We start from the raw sequence: 27,297 nt of genomic DNA on the forward strand, positions 1-27,297 counted from the left end.
TCTGTCTCTCGGCCTTCCTTTCCTCCCTTGCAAGAAGTCAAACCTGACAGAGGTCGGCAGGCGGGTGGATGAGTGAGATGGCTGGGTGGGAATGAAAAAAAGGTGGAGAGCAGATTTGTTCCCTCCAAAGGGGATGGTCATGCCTTTGTGCCAGCCCATTGTTGAAATGTGGGAAGGCAAGAACACTAGATCATCTGACATTCAAAAAAAATCTGGAAATCTGTACTTTTATAGGAGACCTCCTGACTTTTAAACATTGGCAACACTTACAAATTTGTTAACTATGCTGCCTGAGCCAACTAAAACACATCTGTGAGCCCAGTGAAGTCTGTGAGTCTCCAATTTGTGACCTGGGGGCTCTGGGCACCTTTTTAGCTCTGAGAGCCATGGTCTTTCTGAACTGTGAACTCTGCTAAAAAATAAAAATAAAAATAAAATACCCAAAGCTCTTTTCATACTTCCTTTTCTTCTTAGGTCCTCATTGTGCCTCACCTGAGCTATTGTGACAGCTTCTCTCTAACCTGGTAGGAATCTGATTTGGAAATAGGGTCTTTGCAGATGTAATCAAGATAAGATGAAGTCCGTGGAGTAGACATTAATTCAGTATGGCTGATGTCTTTCTAAGAAGAGAAGAGACACAGAGACAGGTACAGACATAGAGGGAGATGAGGTGGAGATTGTCATGCAATGGTGAGGGCAGAGACTGGAGTGGCGCGTCTACAAGTCAAGGAGTGCCAAGGACTGCCAGCGACACCAGAAGCTAAAAGAAAGGCATGGAACAGATTCTGCCCTTCAGGCATCAGAGAGAACACTGCTCTGCCAGCACCTTGATTTCAGACTCCTCGCCTCCCAACAGTGAGAGAATACATTTCTATTGCTTTATTTGTTACAGCAGCCCTAGGAAACCAACACATTGGCCAATCAGAGGATGAGTGCCTAGAAAAGAAAGAAGCTCACCCTACCCATCTTCTCACCCCTTCTCACTTCTCCGATAGCATATCCAGACTATGAAAACCTGACCTTCCTCTCAGATTTCCTGTTTCCCAAAATTTTAACAATTTCTCTAAACATTTCCTTGATTTTCCAGGAATTTTCAAATCTAGCTTTGTGCGAACAAGAAAACATGAATTGCATTGATCCTCTTCACATAGAGACAAAAAAATGCCAGCTGCCCGTGCCTGCAAACTACTTCTTCACAGCAATAACTCAGATGCAACTTTTCCTCCTCGGTGAAAGATAGCATGACTTGCAGTCTGTGAGAAGGAAAAGGAAAAACAGTTGATTTGTTTTCCCATGAGAGGGAAAAAGAAGGAGGGGATACAAGCTCACACACTATCAGGTGGATGGATCATTTCCTCCACTGAAAAGATACACAAATAATTTGATCTCTAAGCATTAGCAAGGTCTTTGTAGGGTAGGTAGTGAGGATCACATGCATGAAGAATCCATTGCTCGCTGAAAGAAGATCTTGGAATGAGTGCGTGGATCCACAATTCATGTAGATCGCTGCTATTTCTGTCTGCACTGCATGCTGAGCATGAGGGACTCTGGGTAGGAGAGCTCTTCTGGGAGAAGGAGGAGTTTAGAGAGCAAATCTCTTGCCTGTAAATCGCTGAGGATTCTTCTTCTGGAGACCTATATATAAAGTAGAGAAAGTTAAGAACATCAGAATGGGGAAGGTGCAGGGTGAGGTTTCTTTCTTTTATAATTCCAGACCTGGGGTTTAGTTAGGGAGGGACCGGTAGCAGGTTTCTCAGGGAGACTTGAGATAGGGCAAAATAGCAGCATAGTGATGAAGAACCGGCATGTGTGCTCTGTAGCCAGGAGGTCTGGGTTCACATTCTTGTTGCTTACCAGGTGTGTGACCTTAGACATTTGACTTAACCTCTCTGCGCCTTAGTTTCCTTATCCATAGAATGGGGTCAATGATAACACCTACCTTTTGTCATAGTTACAGGGATTAAATGAGTTAATTCAAATAAAGCATCTAAAGCCATGTCTGACACGGTTATCACTGCATACATCTTACTGTCATTACTAAATACATTTTATTGAAATGGTTAACTGTGCCCCGATGATGCTAAGTAAGGAATCGCTCCCAAGCTGGTGGCTTAAAACAAGCACCGTTTATTCCTACAGAACCGTGGGTAGGCTCTGTGTGGCTGGGTTCACTCCCGTACATCTAGGTTGGGGTTGGCTGGGGTTGGCTGGGGATAGCTCCGCTCCACAGGGCTTCCACTCTTTTCCTGAGAGCAGCCGGCACGTGCTTCTCATGTCACGTGCTTCTCAGAGGTGCAAGGGCACAAGTAGAAACATGCAGGCTTCTTGAGGCCTGGCTCAGAACTGGCACACCATAGCATCGACCTCACTCTCCTGACCAAAGCAAGCCACATAGTCAAACCCAAAGAGGCAGGGAAGTGGGGAGGGACTGTAAGTTACCTGGCAAAGGGCATGGATCGAAGAGGCTGAAGAGCTGATGCCAATAAAGGAACTACTAGGGTGGGTTTTTTTTTTTTTAATTATCATTTAAACAGGAAGTATTGAATTGAGAACCAAGAATGAGTTAGTGTATCTTATCTTCAACTCATAAGTTGACCTTGGGCAAGTCACTTCTGCTCCCAGATTGAGAGGGATAATTCTAAATGACTCAGGCCTCAACTCAGACCAACCTCTATATAGCCAAAGAAGTTCCTCCCTGGCCACTCTTAGCTCTGGACATTTAGGTAAATAAGTAAGTGTGTGTGTGTGTGTGTGCGCGCGTGCGTGTGTGTGTTAGAGTTGGAATCTTATCTTTGTTGAAGTCCTCAGACAACCTCCCTATCAGAGCAGCATTTCTACAAGGACTCTTCTAGGAATGACTTCTTAGGACTTTATACTATTAGGCTATGCTAAACCCCACAGTTAATACACAGTGACTAAGGGTGCCTAGAAATGGCAGGATTTGGGAGGGATGTTATCTTAGTTACCCAAGAGCTGGGCCCAATTACCAATGGGGGAGGGATCTTAAAGAGACAGTGCCGCTTGCTGCAGTCATTAAGCTTTCCTGCTCAAGGTTTTTCTTTCCCCTTCTGCACTCATGCGTGTGTTTAAGGAGAAATCCCCTTGACGACGAAATGCTATTAAAATCCTCCAAGTGGAAGCAGCCTACGAGGGGAGAACACACACAAGCCAGCACCAGGAGCCAGCGCTGGCCTCTTTCCTCGCAGAAGCAGCAGCTAGAAAACTCTGCACAGTGGATGAGTGATGGCAGAGACTCTGGAACCCACTTCGTCTTCATGTGTCTTCATCCCTGCTCTCTTGATCCTCAAAAACCTGAGTGTCAGTCCTCTCTCTGAGGACCCTGGTTCTGTGTTTCAGCTGAGAAACAGAGAGGATAACCGTATCTTTTAGAGTCTTTGTCAATAGCTTTCAAACATTTTTAAACGAAGAATTATGTGTAATTAATATTATTGTAGCTTTTATTCTTTAAATGATAAATAATAATTGTATGGGGTACATAGTGATGTTTTGATACATATAATGTATAGCGATCAGAATGGGGTAATTAGCATATCCATCATTTGAAATATTTATCATTTCTTTATGTTTCAAACTTTTTTTTTTTAATTTTTTTGGCACAGAGTCTTGCTCTGTTACCCAGGCTGGAGTGCAGTGGTACAATCTCGGCCCACTGCAACTTCTGTCTCCCAGGCTCAATGGATCCTCCCAGCTCAGCCTCCTGAGTAGTTGAGGCTACAGGCACATGCCACCACACCTGGCTAATTATTGTATTTTTTGTAGAGACAGGGTTTCACCATGTTGTCCAGGCTGGTCTCAAACTCAGACTCCTGGATTCAGGCAATCTGCCCACATTGGCCTCCCAAAGTGCTGGGATTACAGGGCACGAGCCACTGCACCTGGCCCATTTCAAAGTTGTTTTTTTTTTTTTTTGAGATGGGTCTTGCTCTGTTGCTCAGGCTGGAGTGCAATGGCACAATCTCGGCTCACTGCAACCTCTGCCTCCCAGGTTCAAGCCATTCTCCTGCCTCAGCCTCCCGAGTAGCTGAGATTACAGGCGCGCACCACCACGCCTGGCTAATTTTTGTATTTTTAGTAGAGACGAAGTTTTACCACATTGGCCAGGCTGGTCTCGAACTCCTGACCTCAGGTGATCCTCCCTCCTCGGCCTCCCAAAGTGCTGGGATTACAAGCCTGAGACACCATGCCCGACTCAAACTTTTTTGATGTCAACTCATGCTAAGAACGGCACCATGCCCAGTGCACACATATATATAACTGAAACAAAAGCTTCACAAGACACCACTTACCCTTACTACATGTGGTATACTCTGATATTTTCTGTTCTATTACATTAAAAAAAATAGTCCTGGTGATTATATATTCTGATCTCATAATGCACCAGTGGGTCACATCCTGCAGTTTGGAAAACTCTAGGCCGGGTCTAAGGTATGTATTGACAGATATGGGCAGTGAGATGGGGCTTAAATAAAACTCTGTAAGACTTACAGACCTCATGCTTGTCTGAAACAAGAGACAGATGGTTAGAAGAGAACCCAGAAAGGGTGTCGATGAGTGAAGCCGTGGGATTTGTTCAGATTACTTTGAATTTGGGGAACGTCACCAGTGTAAAACCATTCTGCACTATAAGGGTTTCTCTGGCACAGGATTAGAAAGACTATTGGAGATAAATGAATTTAATATTTCCCATTCCTTTTGAAATAAATATACTTAAGTTTTAAAAGGGGAGTCAGCTTAAATTATTAAATAAGTAAAAGTAAAGATGGGATTCCACTAATGTAGTTATAAACATGGCAAGAGTTTGAAGGAAGCTACTGGAGCCTATTGATGGAAGTCTAACCTCTCATGGTACAGTTTGGGGAATGGTACCATTGATCAGGCAATGATTGCCAAATGCCCAAAGTTGGCATTCAGGCTAGTGATAGCTCCAGGTCTCCTGGTGTCCAAATGTTCCTTCTCTGCTCTCAGGGCCTTAGTTTTGTCATCTGTTAAATGGATTGTTACGATCACAAGCAAGATGAGACATGGAGAATTCCAAATTCTGAATACAGAAGCAGGTCTGCAGGCTGATTAGTATAGTTATGTTTTGTCTGGCCGTAATCTCAAGAGTGGGGTCTACCATGTTTACATGTTTACCCTTGTTTCCAGGTGACTTCCAGGACCTCATCCTGAATGTAGTTGGGATGAGAAGATGATGTGACCTCCTGGTCTCCAGGCATCCATGACCTAACAGACTGCACTGTGTCAGGATTCAGCTATGCCTGGTGCAGCTGGACTAGGTCCCACTTTGGGTCTTATAAGGAAGGATCGACTTGTGTGTGGCCTCCAATGCAGTTTCACTTGTCTTCAAAGCCCTCCGCAGAATGTAAGTAAAAATCTGATCCTGGAATTGCCCTTGGCGAGGTGAGCACCAGGGGCCACACACAGAAAACAGTCTGTTCCTGGTGGCGTTCGGAAAGGCCAGTCACACTTGCCACCCCCGTTGTCACCGTCCCTAGCTTCAGAAAGCACTGGAGCCAGGTTGACATGCGGCCGATGAGTCTTTGTTCAACTTGAGCTCAGATGGACACAGAAACATGAGAGGAGCCAAGTCCTATGTTTAAACAGTTAAGAGGAAGCCAGGCTCAGTAAGGAACTACAACCCGGGATTTAGCCTGGTCCAATTTTCCTTCTCCGGGATTTCCTGTCCTTTTTTGTAGATGTTTCTATCTTTCGAATGTTCCCTGGTCATTGGTTGAAGGCCATCAAGTCGGCGGTGAAAGTCTTACCCAGTACTTACACAGTACTTCAGCTTAGCTGCGAAAATATCAATGAGCTGCCGAACTGTGTGGACCCCAAGCCAGGCTGATGGGACACACGTGCCAGGCCTCTGTCCATCTGCCCTTCACAGTGGAAAAAGAGCCCAAACTTTAAGACTGGGCTTAAACAAAGCATCCACACAAAGAAATCCAGCCTGCTACCCCAACAACTGCCAGGGGGGCAGGCCACATTGGGGTTGGTGGGGGACAGAAAACCGGTGGGTCTTTAAGGAATGCAAAAGAAGGGAACCCCAAAGGCCCCCTGCACTGTCCTCAGACTGCAGTTAAAATTTAACAAATTTTTAATGTAAATCATCTGGCATACTCAATTGCATGGGGTACACGGGATGGGTGGGGGTGAGGGGTGGCAGCAGGGAGGGAACAATGGCTAGGATTAGATAATTTACTTAGTGCTAAAATTCCAGGAAGTTTGTGTTGATCTGGGCCTGGATCTTGTTACTTTTTAGCTCAAATCTAAATCTTTATCTTCCTCTAAGAGTTGAGAGGACATTTATTACGTCGTCATTTTTACAGTTGTAATTTTTACTCCCTTTCATCAAATAGAGCTGGTTAGATTAGCAGCTCTTAGCACTGAGATGAAAATATTGGTAGGGCCCAATGGGTCCTGTTTTGTTTATTCTAACAGAGCAGGCTTTGATCTAGACATATTTCCTGGGGTCTGGACGAGATGACCTAATTCCTGTCTTATCCGTCTCTACTTTTCTGTGAATCTCAGATTGCGCTTTACTGTGGAGCCCTTTGAAATTCACTTTATACTTTTTTCCACTTTGTTACCCACTCTGACATTTGTTTCATTTGGGATGGAGTGTGTAACTCCTAGAAAAGAATCCATTGCTTTATTTTTCTAACAGGACTGCTAAGTTTTAACAGAGTAGGAGCTTTTTTTTTTTTTTTTTTGCTCTCTCATTCTTGACATTCACGACATGCCAAAAACAATAAGCAAATAATCTACTGCTAGAAATTTATGTCAACTGCAAATCATTAAGAATTTTCTGTTTGAAGACATTTTTTTCTTGTAATTAAAAAAAAAAAATGCCCTCCCTCCACTCCCTAAAAAGCCATTTGAATAGACCTGGCCTGTGAAGATTGGGATGTAAAAACTCAAAGCGCAAAGCCAGCTTCAGGTATCTCCAGCTGATCTGCAGGACCCCTCCCTTACGCTACCCACCCTTCCCCAACCCAGACCGGGGGTGGGGTTGGGGGGGGGGAGGGAGAGAGGGAGGGGTCATCTCGAGCAGCTTGGGTTTGTCATTGGTTCTCTCTCTCTTTTTTTTCCCTCCCCAGGTCCCTGTCAATCACCAAACTGCTCTTCCAAGTATATTTTCCAGGAAGAAGGAAGCCCGTGGCGGGGGGGGTGGGTGGAAAAGGGAGGGTAGTGGAGACGACGAGAGAAGGAAGAAAGAAAAAGCACGACGGAATATAAGGAAGGAAAGATAGAGAGAATGGGAGAATGACAGCTACCCAGGCAGAGAGGAAGAACAGGAAACGCAGTCCCTGGGGAGGGGTGGGGGGAACAAAAACAACAAAAAACCTCGAATAAACTACAAATTCCTAACGTTTGTAAATTTTGAGTGATAGACACAAAGCGTTTCTTAAATTCTTCTCTGGGCTGTTCTGTATTTTTACAATTCCCCCTTTTTTTAAAAAAAAAAAGCTGGGGAAACTGTCACCAAGTGAATATTTTCAGCTAAACAATTCTGTGAACTTAGTTGCAGCAACAATCCTTCCTTAATTCAGTGAATTCGGTTCTCGGTGATTTCAATACCACCACGAGGCACCTCTAGTGAGGCGTAGCGGGGCAAAGGTCGGGGAGTAGGTGAGGAGCGGGTGCGCGCCCGTCAGCTGCCTTCACCTCAACCCTGTTGCTTTGTACATGTAAATCCAGTTCTGTTCTGCGGGCCGAGCCCAAAGGCTGAGTGTATTTTTCACACTGGGAGGAGAAGCAGGGCAGAGGGCGATTTCTTATTTTGGAAATGGATGGAAAGGGGAATGAATGGGCAGGTAATAATAGATTAGAAAGATAGTCAATCAATAAATGGATAGGCAGGGACAAAAGGAGACACAGAGAGAGAAAGAGAGAGGGGGGGGGGGTTGGACAGAAAGAGACGGAGAGACAGACAGAGAGACCCTCTGACCTTTTCCTAAACTCTTCTGATGCCTCCGGAAAGAGAAGTGACTTTTGCTCCCCTTAACTCACTTTCAGAAACCGCTGGAAGGTGGGAGGTTAGTGATGAGAGGGAAAGGGAACACAGCGCCCCCGCTCCCCTCTCCCCACTGCCTGCCTCTTGGAAATGGACGCGCAGCCCAAGGTGGTGCAGGGCGGTGACCTTCGCGCCCGGCCCGGAGTGCGGGAGCCCCGGGGACTTGGCGGCGGCGACCATTGGAGAGCGGGGTCCAGCTGCTGGCAGACGCTCGGTGGAAAGTGTCGCGGGGCAGCCCCTGGACACCTTTGGAGAGGGCCGGCGAGGCGCCGGGCATGTGCGGCAGGGTAGCGCTGTCGAAGCCTGCCCCTCTCGGTGGGCGGCAGCCCCCCGGATCACTTCCCTCAGATGTCCCCAGGCCCTGTCCCTGGGCGCAAAGGGCGCGCAGCCCGGGGCAGCCCCTCCTCGCCACGCCCAGCGATGGGAAGTTGTGGACGTCGTCTGTGCAACGGAAACAGCTCCATCTGGCCCGCGCAGAACCAGAGCTTCTGGCTGGAACTCCGGCCTTCAATCCGTGTCCCCACTCTTGGGGAAAAAATGTCACTCCTGGAGCGGAGGGGACGGGACAGGAGAGAGGAGAGCGAGAAATCTGTCCCTCTAAATGTTCGGGTGCCAAGCCTTCGGGGTGATTCTCAGCATCAATCACGACGTCGCGCAACCCTCTCCCCTGCCCCCCCCCGCCGCCCTCTCTGGCTTTGGGGGCTCCCACCCCCTCCCCTGAACTCTCCCGGCCCAGGTCAGCGCCCACCTTCTGGAACGCCGGACCCGGACCCGGAGGCCGAGCAGGGGTTGAGGGCGCCCCCTCGGCACAGAGGTCTAACGACAGGGTCGGGGGAGTGCGGACCCGAGTGGCCCGCGCCCTGGTGGAAACTTCTGCAGGAAGCGGCCCGACGCTTTCTACCTTACCTGGGCACAACCGCCGGATGCGCGGTTCACCAGCTCCCTGAAACATTAAAAAAAAAAAAAAAAAAATTCGGCGACCCCTCTGGACACAGCTTCCCTTCAGTCCGTTTGCTCACCTCAAAACAGTGCTCAGGAGGAAGAAAGCCTGTTCCCCTCTCCGCCCCAGAACAACAGGGAGAGGGGAAGAATCCACTTGAATTTGCATGATGAAATATTCAAGCTGACTCTACATAACCTTTCTAATAGACTTTTTCTTTCAAATATGCATGTGCGTTTAAATGCCTAAAAGACCAATTAAATAAAGAACATGTTGACCTCTCTGGGTTGAGGCCCAGTTTAAGTCAGATTATATAACCCCGCAGCATCAGGAACTCCCCAGCAATGTGGCTCTCAGCTGCCTGAAAAAACGTGACTGCATTAAGTGAAATAAAACCAGAATAGTAAAAGTGAAATCTAAATCGGCATAAATATCTTGCTTAAAAGAAACTTACCTGTTGGGTTAAAACCTCCAACAGCATCTTTTTATGTCATTTCGTTGTTTTGCTTTTCTTGGGGGTGGGGTGGGTAGCGAGTGGAGTCTATAAAATCCATTCCTAAATAAATCATAGATACTGGGAAAATATCTAGGGCCTCCAAATTTCAAAATAAAAGAAAACGCAGGCCCATGCAAAGCCGTTTGTTATGCCTTTTACAATTCCTCATTTAAAGAGGGATACACACTCACATACACAATTGACTGCTGCCTGGGGAAATGTTAAAATGCATTTAGGGGTCTGGCTAAATGGAAATGCACTCTAAAAACACAGACACAGTATTTTGTTTTATCTGTTGCAAAAAAAATGTATTTGATTACTTGAGTAAAATTACAGTATCTCTGTTGTTAGTAAGTATTAAATGTTAAAGAAATTGGACCCCCCCTTTCCTTTCAACTTTCCAAGAAAGTGCATGTAACAGTCCAATTTTTTTCTTCCATACCTAATACAAAATAAACAAACACTATACCTGCTCTCTTGATCAAGAAGAAGCATTTGCTCTTGTAAGGAACATATGTACATTTGAATGAAAGTGATATTTCTTATTGTATATACAAGAGCATCTACATTTTCTCCACTGAAGGTTGTTCAAGATGCTATACTTAGCAGCATTGCGAAATTCCAGCACACATTTTCTATCGTGAATATACCTACAAGGCAAAATGTTACGTCTCAGTTTCAACTACCAAAACAACACTTGTTTTCTTTTTCTCTAAAGAATTCTGCGTGCTTATTACTGTACAGAAACTTATTAACATTGAAGACGACTCAAGTAAAAAGCACAATACAAATAGCAGTTCAAAATGGAAATGGTTAAATCGACAAAAAAAAGGTTGAATTTTAGAATAAAAATAAAAAAACCAAACCTTTCAAAGAACCACACTGTTCAGTCTGTACTTTCAGTCCTTTCCTTAAATCTGTTTTGAAAGATTAGACAATGTGTTTGCTGATAAAATTTTCCAGCAGGATCAAAGTGTACATGTATATACAGACTTTATTAGAGATCTAATGCATCACTGAGGCATTGCATCAACACCAGATTCATATTAAACTGGATATAGAAAATAAGTTAATGCCAGATTACAACTGCCTAGCAGGGCAACTTGCAATTGCCATAAATGTTACAGCAAGTTTACAGCACTCTAGTCAATTAGTATTTAGTCCAAAATACAGAAGACCAAAGTTAACGCTTGCATTCTGTTTGCAAAGCAAGGTTATATCACTAATAAATAAGCTTTCTTAGAACTCTAAAGTTGAACAAGGTACAAAAGAATGTCTTCATAATGTTGTAGTTCATAGATCTGGGGAACAGAAGGAAGGGGCGGGGCGGGGTGGGGGGCAAGGAGTAGGAGGCCACCATAGGTCGCATTCTGAACAGGAATGAATGCTATGTCTCCAGCCCGAGCTGCTTTAACTCGTGACGATCTCCTTGCTGTCCTCCACGAAGCGGGTGAAGCGGAAGTTGGTTCCGTTCTCACTGCTTGCCATTTTCTCCAGGCCGGCCAGGGGAGCATTGGGCTCTGAGTTCTGGAGCCTCTCCAGGTTTCCCGTCAGCCCACTAATAGGTGAGCTGTTCCCACTGCCGAGGCTTCCAGGAATTGGAGGGATGCCACCGTTCTGAATGACGGAGATCTCGTTGGCCTTCATCGCCAGCCCGTTGGAGAGCGCTGCTGCATACTGATTCCAGAAGCTGGAAGGATCCCCACTTCCTGATCTTGCCGCCAAATCCTTCTGGAACATTTCTGGGAACTTGACGGGATTGCCTCCTAGAAATGTCATGGGGCCATCCACAGAGAGCCGCCGACCCCGTCGTGCAGGGGTGCTATTCCACATGTGAGTGCCCATGTGTACCTGAGATATGAGGAGGGCAGGCAGAGAGACAGAGAGAGAGAGGGGAAAAAAAGAGGAGGGGGAGAGAAGCTTAATAGCTGAATCTGTCTCAACTCATATCCCAAATGTCCACAAAGCAAGTGGCCTAAATGTCTATTCTCATCATGTGACAGACAGTGAAGGCAACAGGAACCATCCATTCCTTCTGTCTAGTAATAACATGTTCACTCTCTGCAGCCCTGGGCTGTCTCCCCTCTTCCAAGACAAGGATGCCTTACTTACTCTTTTTTTATTACCCATATTTAGCTTATAATGGCCTCAAGCAAGCCAGGCAGTGGCGGATAGCTCCTTTCAGGGTTAGAATTGTTATGTCCACTCTCATTGCAATGGTAAGTATTGTATCTGACACCCTTTACCCTATAAATGTCCTTTTCAGATGGGGAGAAGGTATCCCTCCCTGATTGCCCATTGGAGGGCCTGCATATGGAGAGAAAAGCCAGAAAGTAATTATTCATCTCACATTACTGGGAGCAATCTCCAGAGAAATACTCTGTCAACAGAAAAATGTACACACTAAGAGCACTCAACTGTTGCTCTAGAACTTAAGCATATTTGCTTTATTTCCAACACATATCAGTAGGAAATGCTGTATAATCAATTATCATAATACCCATTAGCAGAGCAGTGACGTTATTGTTTTTAGACAAACAAACCATGCTGGACTGCATAGTTATGAAAAATAGATACATACGCCGAGAACCCTAATTATTAAGTGATACGGGCAGCACACAGGCCATGTGGAGGTCTTTAATCAATACCCCATGGCAACGCTAGGCTGTCTTTCTTGGTAGGTAAAGCAATTCATTTGGTGCACTTAGCGAGACAACAGAGAGAGGCCGCTGCTTCGCTTAGGTACCAAATTATTCAATGTGCACTGACATTCAGTGAGCTGCAGCTTGCCCTTGTCCCTGCCATGATCCTGACCCTCCCAGGCACCCTCTCCCCCGTTTCTCCCCCGTCAACCATGTGCAGCAGGTTCCCTTGCAAGAGCTCTCTCCCTGAATATCTGGGCTGATGACTCTGGGGGCATGCATTATAGATAATCAATGGCAGTGGGACAGGGTTGATGGAGTAGGTATGGTGCAGACAGAGCAAGGTACCTTAAGATTGCCTTTAGTCGTGAAAGCTCTTCCACAAATAGTGCAAGCAAAGGGTTTCTCTCCAGTGTGAGTTCTCTCGTGAATCTGCAGGGCACTCGATGAGGAGAAGGTTTTGCCACATGTGTTGCAGTAGTGCTGCTTGGGAGTTCTCCTGGGCAGAGCAGGGAGCAGAACTGGGGATGTGGCAGAGGAAGACAGAGGCCCAGACGGGACGTGACTGGTGGGGGTGTCCTTACTGTCCTGAGGAGAAACATGCACGAAGCCGTTGACCTCTGTCTTGATGAGAGATGACAACGAGTTGGCGGGAATCACCGCTGAGTTCTGATTGGGGCCAAGGTTGGAACTGGGCTCAAAGAGCTGGGATGGCAGATCTCGCATCTGATGTGTCAACATGTGCTGCTTCAAATTACCCTTTGTGGAAAAGCCACGATTGCAAACTGTGCAAATAAATGGTCTCTCTTTGGTATGACTTCTATAGTGAATGTCCAAGGCACTCTGACAAGCAAATGTTTTGCCACAAATGTCACAAGCAGTGTTTTTAAATTTACCCCGGTCTCTAAAAGGGAAGAGGATCCCCAAAGAATCTTCTTTGATGATTTTCTCTGTGTGACTAGATGTCAAATCCAAAGCCCCACCATTCACTGGGGTGGGAGACAAACCATTGGCAAACTCGCTTGGGACCGCTCTCTGTGGTTTCTCCTCAATGCTGGGTGACTTGTGGAACTCCTGCGTGCTGTTGGACGGGGACAGAGCCTGCATGGAAGAGGTAGACTCTGAGATGGCTGGGCTGCCAGCACTTTGGCTTTCCATGTCACCACCCACTGAGGATGAATCATTGGTCAGGACATCCCCCTCGACGGACCCATTCTCCACTGACTTCAGGCTGGCCTGTAGCTGCTCTGCCAGGCCAGCATTGATCATCTTCATCTGATTTTCCAAAGCAGCGATGCTCGACATCTCGAGGGGCAAAGGCGAAGAGGATAAGCTGTCTTGGGAGGCGTCTGCAGACTTAGGTGTATCGGGGATGCTGCCCTCAGGACAGTCTTCCATGTTTTCATCGGAGAAGTTGTCTAGGTCATCAAAATTTTTCTCATCAAAGGAACCTGTGTCAGACTCCATGGACTCAGAGTAGCTGTCGGGGACTGGGGTGTTGGGGATCTGGCCTCCCATATGCATTCGGATGTGCTGCTGCAGGACCACAGCGTTCGTGAACTTCTTCTGGCAGATGGGGCAGGAATGCTGGACTCTGAGCGGGGGCATAGCACGATGGACACTGTAGTGGGTTTTAAGATTCCCTTTCGTGGTGAAAGCCCGGCCACAGATCTTACACTTAAAGGGCCTCTCCCCAGTGTGTGTCCTGTAGTGCATTTTCAAGGCGCTCTGGCAGCTGAGAACCCGGTGGCAGATGATGCACTCATTGGGGTCAGTGGCCTTCTTGTCAATGTTTTCTACCAGTTGCTGAAGCTTGGACGTCTCTGATGCCTGAGCTGAGTCCAGGAGTCCCCCAAAAGGAAACTTGGCCTTGAACTGCTCGGACATGAGCGGCAACAAAGGGTTGGTGAAGGTGGTGGCACTGCCCGTGGGGCCGCAGTCTGCTGCTGGGGAGCTCAGAACGCTACTGCTCGCCGTCGGGACTGAGTTGGTGACCATGCCACTCTCTTCGCTTTTGCCACCAGAGGGTGGCAGAGTGGACCCTTCGGCTTCCTCTGGGAGCCCACCTAGGTTTCTTGTGGCTGGCTCAGGGCCCCCGGAGTCACTTTTGACTGAGCCTGGGGGGCTGGTGGCAGAATGGCTGATGGGGATGGGGGCTGGCTCTTCCGTCTTGATGAAGGGTATGAGGCTTGGGAGGGTTGGGGGCAACGGCAGGCCGACTGAAGTGGTCAGAGTAGGTAGGACTGGTTTGGTGTCTAGCCAGCTGGTGACTGGCTTCTCTGGAGGGATGGACATGCCATATGGGATGCCAGTACTCGTGGGGATATTGTCCAAATGCTCAGGCACAGGATAGGGGTTCATCTGGATATGAGGGTATTTCTCTTTGTGGCGCTGAAAGTGGACTTTCAGATTCCCCTTGGTGGAGAACCTGTTCCCGCAGATGTTGCACTTGAATGGCCTCTCTCCGGTATGGGAACGCAAGTGGATCTGCAAGGCACTGTCACTCCCAAAGACCTTCGCGCAGAACCTGCACTTGTGTTTGAAGAATGCCTCATCGGAAGTACTTTTCGCTTCAAAGGCAGTGACATTTGGTGGCTTGCTTTTTCTTTGCTGGGCCAAGGCAGACAAGGAGTTTAAATCCTCTGCAGTTGTTCCGATGTTGGGCAAAGGGCTGGGGAAAACCGAGTTAGTGGAGGCTTGCTGAGGTAGAAGTGGATTAGACGCAGGACTTAATAAACTGCTTATTGCAAAAGCTGGTGAGGACGATGATGAGACCGCTGGGTTGCTGACATGGGAGGCCCCAGCACTTGAAGCCACTTTTTCAGAGGACGGGGTGGTAACTGCCGCTGCCAATATGTTCATATTGGGAGAAGAGCCGCTGTTGGATGGAATGATGGTGTTGCCAGAACTGCTCTGAGGTAGCTGGATTGGGGGTAGCTGTTTCACACCACTAATGCTGGCAGATTGGCTGGCGAGGCTTTGTGCCAATCCAGCTGCTGCTGCCAGCTGCTGAGATAAATGGGAACTTAGCGTGGACAAGGGGTTGGCAGATGTTCGTAAAGTACCTTGAGAAGGACTAGAAGATGTTGGCAAGTCTGCATTCTGAGAAGCCAACAGCAATATTTGGTGACGAATCTGTTCGATCAATTGCAGCTGGTGGATCTGCTGCTGCTGCAGAGCTAGGAGTTGTTCCATGAGGGCTGGGACGGCCAGCTTGCCCCCAGAGGCCCCGCTGCACCTCGCTTCCTGGGAGAACTGGGCCACCGCCACCTTGGTGCTCTGGAGGTTCTCGATGATGACGTTGCTGTTGATTACGGAGAAGTTGCCCAGTGTTGTCAGGTCCCCGAGTTGAGGTAGAGAGGTTGTGATCGCTGAGGTACCTGTGGAGGAGCCGCCGCCGCCGCCGCCGCCGCCGCTGCTGCTGCTGCTGCTTGGGGCGGTACTGCTGTGGCTGCCGCTGGAAGTGCCGCTGCCGCTTTTGTTAGCAACCGGGGCCTCCACCTCCATGGACTCTTCCCTGTCAAGTCCGTTGTGTTCTGAAAGGTCGCTGCAGTCCACTTGATCTGTTTTGTTAACTGTGTCATTCATTTGTTCATCAGGATTATCGGGAGGGGGGCTGGGGGAGAAGGTTTCGGGTGGGGAGGCTGGATTTTCATTTACGATTAAAACTAATTGATTTTTAGTACAGTTCTTCTTGTGGAGCAGAAGATCTGATAATTCAAAGAACTCGGCACAGCACCGGCCACAGACGTGGGCATCCTTGCTCTTAGTAGGGCGACTCGGTTGACCCTTTTCTGTGTCTCCTACAAATGTCAAAAAGGTGCAGGATTAGAAAAGGGGCCAGGACACACAGTCACCTATGACTTAAAAAAAAAAAAAAAAAAGGCTAATCAATGGTTTTCTACCTGCAAAACTCAAAACTGTAGCCCTTGAAAACCAATCAATATTACCTAAGAACATCCATAATTAATTTGTAAGGGTATGGAGGAATTCCTATCCATCTGGTATTTCAGAGACTCATGGCCTTCATATAATTCATCAAAATATAAAATACTACAAATGGGAGACATTGGTGCATGATGAAATTCCATAGCAAAATATTGATTTCCAATCTTTTATACACCTTATTGTCTACTCGTCCGGAGAGGGTCCACAAACCATTCTGAGGACTTATTAGGCTCTTGAGTTTCTGTCAACCTTATTCATTTTCAACCGACTCAAAGATATCTGTGACAGTTTGTTCTGTCACTAAACTAATTTGTAGTCATTCAGGTTCCAATCAGTTGTTGACAAGGGGGAAAAAAATGCATATCACCAAGCTGTAGACTGACAACTTGAAAATCACCTCAAGCCCCTACCTCGAACCTGCGCTAAGTCTGATCCGTGACAAACACACTTTAGTCACATCAGTAACAAATCCTCCAGACCGTTCCTCAAAACTCACTTGAACACAAAGGGATGGCAACACACACAATGAAGAGAAACACAATGATCATAATCCATTACAAGGCTTGCCTGGCACATATATATCACCCCATGGCATGTTTATTTTTAAAATTAAAGATGTAACTCCGGCTGCCATTCCACTAATCAAAGAATATATGCCACCATGCTCCGAATGGCAACATTATGCCTCTAAATATTTCATCAAAAGTGCTCTCTATGTCTATAAAAACTGGCACAAGATTTACATTTCTGATTAAACATCAACTTCAAGAAGGATGTGCAGTTGAGAAGTGCTCCCATCTCCTAAGAAATAATTCTTGGTTTAGAGTTTGAAAATGCTTTGCAGCTCTCCTTGTCTGAATGCCTTTAAAAACAGTTTGCTCTTAACTGTTATCAATTGTTTAACAGATTGTCCTGAACCTTTTATTATAAAAATCCCTTTATTTCATGTTTGTTTCCATTGGTTGCTCAGATGTCTTCTCACTAAGATCCATTTGTAAATTAAACAGAAAAATCTCTAACTCCAAGCTAACATCCTATTCAAAGACAGGATGGCTTCCCATTGTTTGCCCAGCATGGGGAACACCAACTTCTGTTGTACAAATGGTGTGTGGTCATCTACGAAGGCTGTGAAGAAAAAAAAAAAACTGTTTAATTCAAGGATTACCTCCCTGCATGCTTTTCTGCAGAACTGAATCAGATAATAGGTAGTTTCCATGACTTCCAAATTGAATCTCCCAGAAAACTTGCAGAAAACAAAGTAATTGCAGATATGAATAAATGTAAAATCAAAATGCTGCTTTTTTCAGTAAACTTAAAGTCTGTTGGAAAGGGTCAGCTGTTTGCCTTTTTGTAGTAAACATTTTTAAAAGCTTGACTAGTTTTGCATTCCAGAAAATAAAATTAATACCTAAATACTAACTTCTGGAAATTCCTTAACTCTATTTGCCTTGAGTGATGCCGAAGTTGATTAGAATCCCTGGTGAAGTATGCCAAATGTACGCACACTTTATTCACTGGGAGTGTTATTTGAGTAGCTAAGTTATACTTAACAAGCTAGCTTTCCTAATACCCATCTTTTAATCTCCACAAGGGCATAGTGCAAAATGCATTAACACCACCAAACAAATCTTAGTTGTAGCAGAAAATACCAATAATGATTTGGTTTTAATTTAATGTTTAAGCATTCTAATTGGCACTGGATTCCTATGCACATGGAAGGTGCTGTTTTAAGCCCTTTCTGCTTCTCCCCCTGCCTTAAAATCATATAAACAAAATATTAGATGAAATTTGCTAAAGTTATATTGCTTAACTTGGGACAAAAATAATGTGACAAAAATTCTCTTTAAAGCTTCTTATTTTGACAACCAATTTTAAATGATGCATCCATTTCAGATGCTTATTTTAAACTAGGAAATGAAATTCCTAATATATTCAACAGAAATGTTATTTCTTTCTCTTTGCACATTTCCATATGTAATGGTTATGTTTCCATCTACTTTTACAGCCAATTATGAAGGAACAAAAGCTATTCTGTTTGTTCACACATTTTCAACAAAATGCATTAAAACTATTATGTCAGCATGTTCTATTAAGCTCTGCATTCAGTGGAAAATACTTTTCAACCAGCTCACATTTATCAAAACATAAAGCCACTTTAAAACACAGTTTTGCTTGGTCAGCTGGGCTTAGACAAATAATGACAGATTCAGAACTAAATAACTAGCAAGGGAAATCAGAAAACTGACTTCATCAATTGTACACATTACAATGTAGTTGCTTCAAATATTTAGCACATCTGTGCTCACGATTAAAAGAGATTTTAATTCTTTATAACTTGCAAACATCTGATATTCTCATAATATATAGAGAAAATAAAAGGAAGGTTACTTTACAGGATTTAGCTGATTATTACTTTCCTGCACTCAAATTCTGCATTTGTGCTGCCTCGAGACTCACTTGAGAATTTTCAAGTTTTTCAATGTAAACATTTTTATATTTAGGATTGTGCTAACTGGATGGAAAATATAGATGTTTAAAAATAAATGCAAATGCCTGCTTGCTTTTAAGAGACTGTGTTAAAAAGTTGTCCATATTTTAGCTTAGGTTTTCACAACATTTTTAATAAGCTGACATTTGATCTCACTGTAGAGTGAACTAATTTAATTTCCTGATGTTTATGAACACCCCCACATCCCCAAAATACTGGTATCTATTTTGATTTATTTCAAAAGCAGGTGTCGCTACACTGTAATAATTCTTAACTTGAAATCTATCTGCATTCGGAACAAAATTCCAAGGAAACAGTCTTTTACTTAAAAAAAAAAAAGACAAAACATGAGGACTAGTTGGACTCTTTACCAAAGGGAATATTTTAATTTGTAGTAAGATACACACACACACATACACACACATTCTCTCTCTCTCTCTCACACACACACACACACACACGTACACACGAACATGTTCTAATTCATTTTTCTGATTGTCTGCTATCTTGTATCTCTCTCAGTAATCTGTTATACAAGATTGCAACTGGTGACCCCATTATAGTAAATACAGTTGCCTTGTTCCTTGTACTATGGTGAAAATAACATTCCTGTTCCTTTTCTATGGATTTTGCATACAGATTATTTTGTAAGCAACCCTAGTCAGATAGCAAAATTGAAGAAGCAGTGGTTTTCTAAGTATGTGCACACAAACAGATATTTGGAATTTTCTGGGCCTTTTGTTGGGGGGGCGGGAAGAGTGATCTTATACCTCCACCAAATTTATACTAAAATCCCAGATGCTTTAGTTCCTGTTGTACTATTTAGGTACCTGACGCCTAATTCAAATTTGTCAGTTTTTCATCACCTGAACCAAACTGCAGAGTCGGAAGCAGAAAATTGAAGTGTTCTACCATATCTGTCTACTGAGAAAATAAAAATAAAACTATGTCCCACACAGAAAGGTTTAGCCAGCCAGGAAGGGAAAAAACAAAACAAAAAACAAACGCAACCACCTTACTCTACTAGGTTTAGTTTTCTTTTTTGGAGCTCTTCAGAAAGACACTTCACTGTACTTCCCATTATCTTAAGATTGCATTTACATTTCTTAATAGAATTTCTCATGATAGTGGTTTAGGAGTCCTTAATTTTAACAGCCTGTTCCTTTTTTATCACAAACATATTTGATTGATTGGTCTTTTTTTTTTCTTTTTCTTTTTCTTTTTTTTTTTTTTCTGCATCGACCTGGGAAAAGTCTGAATCCAAATGGAAAAGTCTGAATCCAACTTAGGATTCCAAAGAAATTTTAAACACTACGACATATGCTGTGCATATTTTCTGTGATGTCTAAAGTTTCCTCTATGTGATATGCCACCAAATGACAAATTTCCTGGTACCCTTCAAGTTCACTCACTGTTCTGACGGGGATTAGAGTATTCTCTTGTGGAAGAATACAAGTGAAATCTCTGAAAAAATAACAACATGGACGAGGCATTGCTTTTAAAATAGTGATCCAAGCCCACCTAATGTACACAATAAATGAAAGGGGAAAATGTCTTTCCCATGGATGAATCAAACTGAACACTAGATGGGGTTCCAGTTGCAAGGGTTTGTTCAAAAACTTCTTTGTGGCTTTCCTATTGCAGTGACGCGTAAAAAAGAGACTCCTTAAGGCGAGATCTAAACTTTGACTACATAAACATTGGCAAAGGCACAAGAAACTAAATCCCTGTTGTTTGAGGGTAAAACTGAGCTATGGGAACTACCTGTCAATCTTCCCCTTTGGGGGTCTGGCATCTGAGGGTGACAGGGGAATAAGGTTAGGAAAAGACGCCAAGCTGATAAGGTGAAACTAAAATAAACTACTAACTTCCTGCTAAGTGACTAGCAGGATTCAATTTGGGGGTCACTGGGAAGATACTGAAGGACATATTATGATCTGGACCTTGTCACCTTTGCATGGGAGGAGGCTAACAAAGGTTAAAACAGCTTGACACATCTAGGTTTTCTAAAGCCTGGCACACAAACTTTTTTCTTTTTTGGGGGGAGGGGTGTTAGTTCTTTGGTTAACTTTCCACCTCTTTTGCCAAACTACTTCAGTTTTAATAATCTAAGAATATTTTTGGAATATTCTGGTGCTATCTGCACCAAGAAGTGTCTCAGAAAAACCTAGTTGAGGTTGTAGAAGGAATTTGTTTTAGTTCCTACACAGAGCTTGGCTTTTGACAATTTCAAAAACTTAACCAGTCTGCCTATTTCTGCCCCAGTAAGTTCTCCACCATAAAAATGTGGAGTTCAACCTTCTAGAAGGTTCTGTTGGTAAAGACAACTTGCTACCTCCAAAAGTATAAGGAAAACAAATAGAGCCCCCAAAGAAGAACCTATACGTTGGCACTTGTGCCAATGAACTCTAGGGAAAACGTGATGTAAAATAAACCACAAAACATTCAGTATCACATATTCACTTTCACATATACTACCCTCATGCCTAACTAGACTTTGCTCATTTATGTGTTTGTTTTTTAACATTTTACAAAGTACGTGTGGCCTGAATCAAATCACAAAAAAAAACAGTTTGCATTTTCTCATTCAGAATCTTCCATTATGACAAACTTAAAACAGCTCTGATTAAACATGAATTCTTTCCAACTGCCTTATCTTGCAGGTGTTGGTTTTTTTTAAAAATAGCAATTAATTACAGTTCTCGCTAACCTTTTGGGCCCAGAGATCAATGTGTTGCTATGAAGCTGCTCAAAATGAGCAAATTACTTCGGTTAAATAATAGAATTTCATTATTAATATAAATAAGAGGAATTTTTATGATACTTCATATGATTGTTAGTGTTTTATCTGCAATTCATGGTGTTTCATTCTTCCAATATTATCTTTTCCTTGAAAAAACTGAGCACCAAAATACTTTTTAAATAAATGAATGGAGTCTAAATGGGCCATCCATGTAGAAGTTACAGGAATCTTAAAAACGCCACCAAAGGAAGAACCCCAACACACACACACACACACACATGCACACATGCACACATGCACTCATGCACACAAAACACATAACTGAAATCCCAATTTGTAGTAAAGAGCCCACATATAAAATCATTAAATTGTAATATTCCCTTTCCTCAGAATTATTTAACTTGATAAACAGTCTTTCCAGTAGCAGTCATCTTTCTGCAAGTAATTCAAGACTTGTTGAATATCATTTAGGAGACAAGTCATATTTGCCATAATCTTGGTTTCATAAGAAGCAGAAAAATTACCAAGTTTAGAGTGTTTCTGGCATAGCAGCTGTACACTAAAGTAAAATAAAATACCAGCATCCTGAAATCGACCAAATACTCACTTTTGTTTTTGTTTTTGTTTTTTGTTTGCATTTGCTTCAGATGAAGCTGTCTGTGTGGCTCCTTAGCATGGTCTGGATTTTCTTTGTAAGCACACACACTCAAACACACACAGGCAGGACACACAACACCAAGCAGCCCTAGCTGCTTTCAGCTTTGGGAGCTGCTTCTTTAGGGCTCCTGTAACTTAGGTCTACAAACTTTTCTAGGTCTCACTCTGGGTAGAAGTCATACAATCTGAGGTGCTGATAAATGAGAAGTGCATGAACTAGATTTAATTTGGTATGTTTCATATTTCATTTGTCATATTTCAAAGACCATCTCAAGACATAAGAAAAAGTAATCAGAATGTTTGAAAAGGGGCTTGCCTTCTAAAAATATAACAATGTTTCTTTACGTAAAAAACAAAACAAAACAGAAAATCCAGCTACTCCTAGAAGTATGGGTTATATGTGGGGAGAAGAATGAGATTGCTGAACTCACTGCAGAAAAGGTGACTTTTAAAAGGTAACCTCGAGTTATGTCATGAACTTTCAATGCCATTTATTTCAGAACTACTCCCAAATAAAAGAACTGGAGTATGTTAGGCCCTCCTGTATGTCCAGCGTTGGGGAAGGATTACTTGTGTACTAATATTATTACAACACACTAAATCCTGAAACCCTATTACAAAATCTACCCTCTAGGCAACTTCTCCCAAACTTATTGTTCAACCATGTAAAAACAGTCATAACCTAAAACCATTATTACTGAAGAAAAAGAGGAGGGGGTGGGGAGAGGTGAGGAAAGAAGGCTGGGAGGGGGTGTTTCCTAGGGAGCCCCTAACAGTTTACTGCTTCTTTAGGACAATGTACCAGCTTTTGCGAAGAAAAAAGAAAGGAAGGAAGAGAAAGAAATCAAAAGAAGGAGAGAAAAGAGAAAGAAACTTGATTGAGTTACTTAACTTACCTCAAAGCTCAAATAAACTAAACTGAAAAAAATAGTACTAATAAAGAATAATGGTAAGAGGTAGTGAACTCCTTTTATATTATTGCTTTATGAGAAGACTTAACTATTAAAAATTCCTGATACTGAAGGCAAAAGGCAAAGATCTTCCACGCATCATTTCTCCTCGAAGGCCGAGACTTTTTTTTTTTAAATGTAGAAAACCAGTACAAATTTACAAAACACACTAGAAAATGCTCTCTTATCTCTAGTTTGCTTTTTTGTGTACAAACTGTTAACCTGAACAGTTTTCCGGTGCAAAAGGTCTCACCAGAAACTTTAGGAAAGATGAGTGTGAGTGCGGGAAGCAGAAGAAACTAAGCTGTGAAAACCCGGAAAAACACTCGGCGCAACTGCTGCGGCCTTGGGTCATCTCACCTCCATCTACCCCGCGTGGTCGCTTTCGCTTGGGGTGGAAAGCGGGGTTCATGGGCTCTTTTCAGCGGACTGAGAAATCGCAGAGGCCATGGGTAAGGATTCAAGCTTGAGGAAACACTGGGGGCCGAGAGGAGGGCTATTGTAAAGCATTTCTTAATTAATTTCAAGTCCCCCATTTTTTTACAGGGACCCCAAGTCAGGATTCCCCTTTCCCGACATCAGGGGTAAAGGGAGCGGGGGTCCCTTCGCTTCACTGTGCCCCAGCTCTACCGAGAGGCAGGCCTCTGGGAAACGAGCCGGGGACCTGGGGGCCCGGGCGGCCGCAGCTTAGTGGGCTGAGGTGCCGATCAGGGTCACGCTTCGGAGCTCTGTCGGGGCCCAGCTCCCTCCTTCACACCCCAAAATGCCGCCTAGGGCGTGGGCATCCCGAGTGGCATCCGGAGCCGCTGAGATCCCGCCGAGATTGCTCCTTGTGCGTCCTCCCACAGCCGAGAGGCCAGCATCGTGCGGGGACGACCCGGGGACCCGAGTCCGGGCGCCGCTGCACCGCCTCGGGCGCTAGGCCTGGGAGCTTTGAGGCCGGTACTGTGAAACACCTTTAGGAGCAAGGAGGGATTCCAGGTATCCTCCCTTTGTACCCCAACTCCCTGCCCGGATCTCTTCCACTCTCTGCCATAGCCCCCACACACAAACTTTGTTCTGGACTTGTTCAGCCCCTTCGGGACCCACAGTTGTCGCCTCCATCGGAGAAAGCAAGTGCCCCTGTTTCAGGGGGGATTCCACTCTGGCTGGCCACCCGCAAACCTGAAAAACTATTCTATGACTTCTTCCCCGACCCCCCTGGAAGTAGGGAGCACCACGATCCGCAGAGGGCGCATACCGACCAGAAAGATTTTGGGGGGCAGAGGGTGCAAGTGTTGTGGGAAGAGATGCGGAGATAAATTTTGCGAGCCAGACCCCGACACTTTCCCCGTCCGTTTGCACCGTCTCCGGAACAACTGGCGGCCAGCAGCACTCTCCACCCCGGCCGCAACCCCAGCGGGTCAGGCGCTGGCGCCCCGACACCAGTCCCCATCTTCTTGCAGCTCTGAACCTCCAAAGACACCCGGTTCTGCCTCGCAGGCCGAGGGGGAGTGTGCGTGGGGGCAGGGGGGCGCAGCGAGCTCCCCCACGCTCGGAGTTCAGCCCAGCGCCCGAAGTAAACTTCCTTCTCGCTGGCAGCAAGGCCGGGCGGCGGAGGCCGGGCCGGGGGCCCCGGGGCCGGCGCCGGGAGCGCTAGGGGCCCCGTGCGGTCAGGCCCGGACGACCTCCACCCGCACCCACGCCTCATGGGGCTCCCGGGTCTTGGCCGCGGCTGGGATCCCCGGAAAAGCAAGGACGGAGAAGCCAGGCCGGCATGCCCGCCCTCCTTCCCCCGGGAGGACCCAACAACTCCGGAAAGATCCTGCCGGGAGATGTGCTCGCTTTCCCCGGGGCAGCGGGGGAAAGCCCAGCAAAGGCACATTGAAAATTAAAAAGAAAAAAAAAATTACGCCGGGTGGAAGAAGCAATCGGGGCCGCGGCGGCGGTGAGGTAGGGGGCGCGGGGGCCAGCCGCGTGTGAGTGGGTCCGAGTGTGCGTGAGTGTGAGTGCGTGTGTGTGTGTCCACGGCGCGGGCCGGAGCACTCACCATCTCGCCGGGGGAGCGAGGCCACTTCGGGGTCGGATTGGAAATGTTGAGGCTTCGCTTGCTTCCTCCGCGACATGCTGGCTCAAACATCAGCTGGGGCAGAATAAAAAATTACTAAAAAAAAATCTTCTCAAAATTACGGAAATCGAGCGGCGGCGGCGGCGGCGGCTCCCCCCGCCCGCCGGCCCGCCCGCCCCCTCCCCGGCTCCCCGGCCCCGGGCGCAGCGCGCATGTGTCCTGCTATAATTATGATTATCAATAATGCATTGCGATTAATCATAGAGGGGCTCTTTGAAAGGCGATTGGCACCGGGCCAGCGCTATTCAAACCCGCTCGCCTTAATCAATTAGTTCGTGATTTGCTGCAGACCCCTGTCTCTCCGCGCGCTGGCCCAATAAGCCGGCCGCGGGGCTGGCTCTGCGCGCCGCGCCGCCCGACACTGGGTTAACCCTCTTTGCGACCGCCCGGGACTCCGCGGCCCGGCCGCCGGGGGCCGGCCTCCTCTCCACTGCGGGCCCGGCGCCCCGGCAGGCGCCCCCCGCTCTCTCCCTCTCCCCTCCCTCTTCCCTCCCTCCTTCGCCCCCCCCCCAATCCCGGGCTGGGCCGACCCAAATTAGCATGCCCTCCCCGGAATTGAGCCGCCCCGTGTGGGGGGTGGGGCCGGGCGGCGAGGGCTGGGGACCCGGGCTGCCGGCGCGCTGCGAACTTCCCAACTCGGGCGCGAGGCGCGCCGGCCCGCGGGGGGAGGGAGTCCCGCGGCGGGATCAGGGGGGAGGGCGTCCCGTTTCCTGAGTGTTTCTTCGTTTCTTTAAGACCTACCAGAAAGCAGCCCACCCCCACCCCCATTAAAAAAAAAAATAAGCGAGTGGGGAAGAGCCAGCCCCACGGCGGTCCGCCTCCCGCCCACGGCTCGGCCTCCCTCCCGCCTGGCTCGGCGCTCCTCCGCCCCGAGTTCTCCATCCCCTGGATCCCGGGCTCGCGGGGGCGCGGAGAAGAGGATCCAGGAAAGGTTTGGGAACCTGATGGGTTTGTGGCTGGGGGGGAGGGGCAGTTCTCCCGCCACCCCATCCCCTCCCCGCCAGGGGCACTGATCCTCCAGCTTCTTGCTTGCTCCCTCGCTCCCTTTCTCTACCTCGGACATTCCCAGGACAATTAGGGCTGAAGTTTTCGGGAGAAGCAGCCCCGAGCCCGTGGGATAAGGGGGCGGCCCGGCTCCGCCCAGGACCCCTCCCGGACCTCCCCCCCGGCTGCCCCGGTTGGCTGCAGGGAGCGTCACTCCGCGGGGAGGCGGCGGCAGCGGTGGCGCCGCAGAGCCCCGGGCGGGCGGAGAGCGGGGACCGGCCTGGGCTCCGAGTTCAGCTCCGGCCGGGGGGAGGGGAGGGGCAGCCGCTCACACTGAGCGCAGCAGCCAGCACCGGCCTAGGGAGACACAGCCCGGGCGGACCCGGCACTGGACTGGGCCAGTCCCTGGGACCCCTGGGCACCCCGCCCTGGGGAGGGGGCCGCGCCCCAGCCTTCGGGGACGAGGTGGCGGCGCAGAGCCGGAAAGCGAGGTGGGGGGAGGGCAGTGGGGAGGTGTTCTGTCCGAGGCTGCCTGGCGTCGCCGAAGCTCGCCTCCACTTTTTGGGCACTTGCCGAGCGCGGCGCCCGAACTTTTCGCTCTATCACCATCTCCCCCAGGCTGAGATGCAACCTCCCTACCCGCACCCCAGAGCCCAGAGCCAGGAGCCCGATCCCTCTGCCGGGCTCAGGCGCCCGCGAACCTGAGACTCGGTACGCGGCTCAGCCTAGCTCTTTCCCCTCGCGCCTCGGGGTCTCCTCGCTCCAAGGTTCTCGAAGTCTTGCGCCCGAAGGACTAAACTAAACTAAACTTCGGCTGAGTAATGGGGGAGGAGGGGGGTGCAGATACACAATTCCTGCCCTATCTCACGATCAGGAAAGGAGAGGGCTCATAAGGACGCCCCAATTCGCGAGCGCCCTTGAGTCTGGCCGGTGCCACGGTCGGTTCGCGCGAAGTGGGCACCGGTCTCCCGAGCTGACTTCGTGTACTCCGGACCTGTACTGCGCTCCGGTAGAGGACGCTTCCCTTTCTCTTAGCTTCTTAAATCTTTTCTTTTCTTTTCTTTTAAGGTGTAAATGTGTTTGTGTGCCGATGAATGTTTCTGTTTTTCATCTGCGGACTTTATTTTTTTTTATTGGTATAACTTCTCCCTGCTCGTCCGTTTTCCACCTTTTCTCTTACTTTCTTATTTTCTGCCCTCGCTCACTGCCTAACACACACATTCACACCCTCTCCGCCTCGCTCTCCCTTTCTCGCCAGGTCCTGATGGGTACAGTAGATTTTGATAAAAAGACAAACGAAGCTA

The 27,297-nt window shown here is 46.8% G+C and overlaps 1 protein-coding gene and 1 long non-coding RNA gene across 2 annotated transcripts; one reads left to right on the plus strand and one right to left on the minus strand.

The window, feature by feature from the left end:
* The first annotated feature begins 5,099 nt into the window (after window positions 1–5,099).
* On the plus strand, window positions 5,100–7,402 carry LOC134808814 (uncharacterized). Its single transcript, XR_010152615.1, has 2 exons — window positions 5,100–5,383; window positions 7,122–7,402. It is a non-coding gene; the product is annotated as an uncharacterized LOC134808814 (long non-coding RNA).
* A 3,048-nt stretch (window positions 7,403–10,450) lies between these two features.
* SALL1 (spalt like transcription factor 1) lies at window positions 10,451–26,085 on the minus strand. Its single transcript, XM_054668382.2, has 4 exons — window positions 25,951–26,085; window positions 24,932–25,024; window positions 12,461–15,919; window positions 10,451–11,321 (listed from the first exon to the last, which is right to left on the minus strand). Exons 2-4 carry the CDS (start codon window positions 25,005–25,007, stop codon window positions 10,885–10,887), a joined length of 3,972 nt encoding a protein of 1,323 aa, XP_054524357.1. The 5' UTR covers window positions 25,008–25,024; window positions 25,951–26,085; the 3' UTR covers window positions 10,451–10,884.
* Window positions 26,086–27,297: the final 1,212 nt, after the last annotated feature.

The sequence above is a fragment of the Pan troglodytes genome, chromosome 18 (genome assembly GCF_028858775.2).
Source record: "Pan troglodytes isolate AG18354 chromosome 18, NHGRI_mPanTro3-v2.0_pri, whole genome shotgun sequence".
In the NCBI taxonomy this organism is placed as follows: Eukaryota; Metazoa; Chordata; class Mammalia; order Primates; family Hominidae; genus Pan; species Pan troglodytes.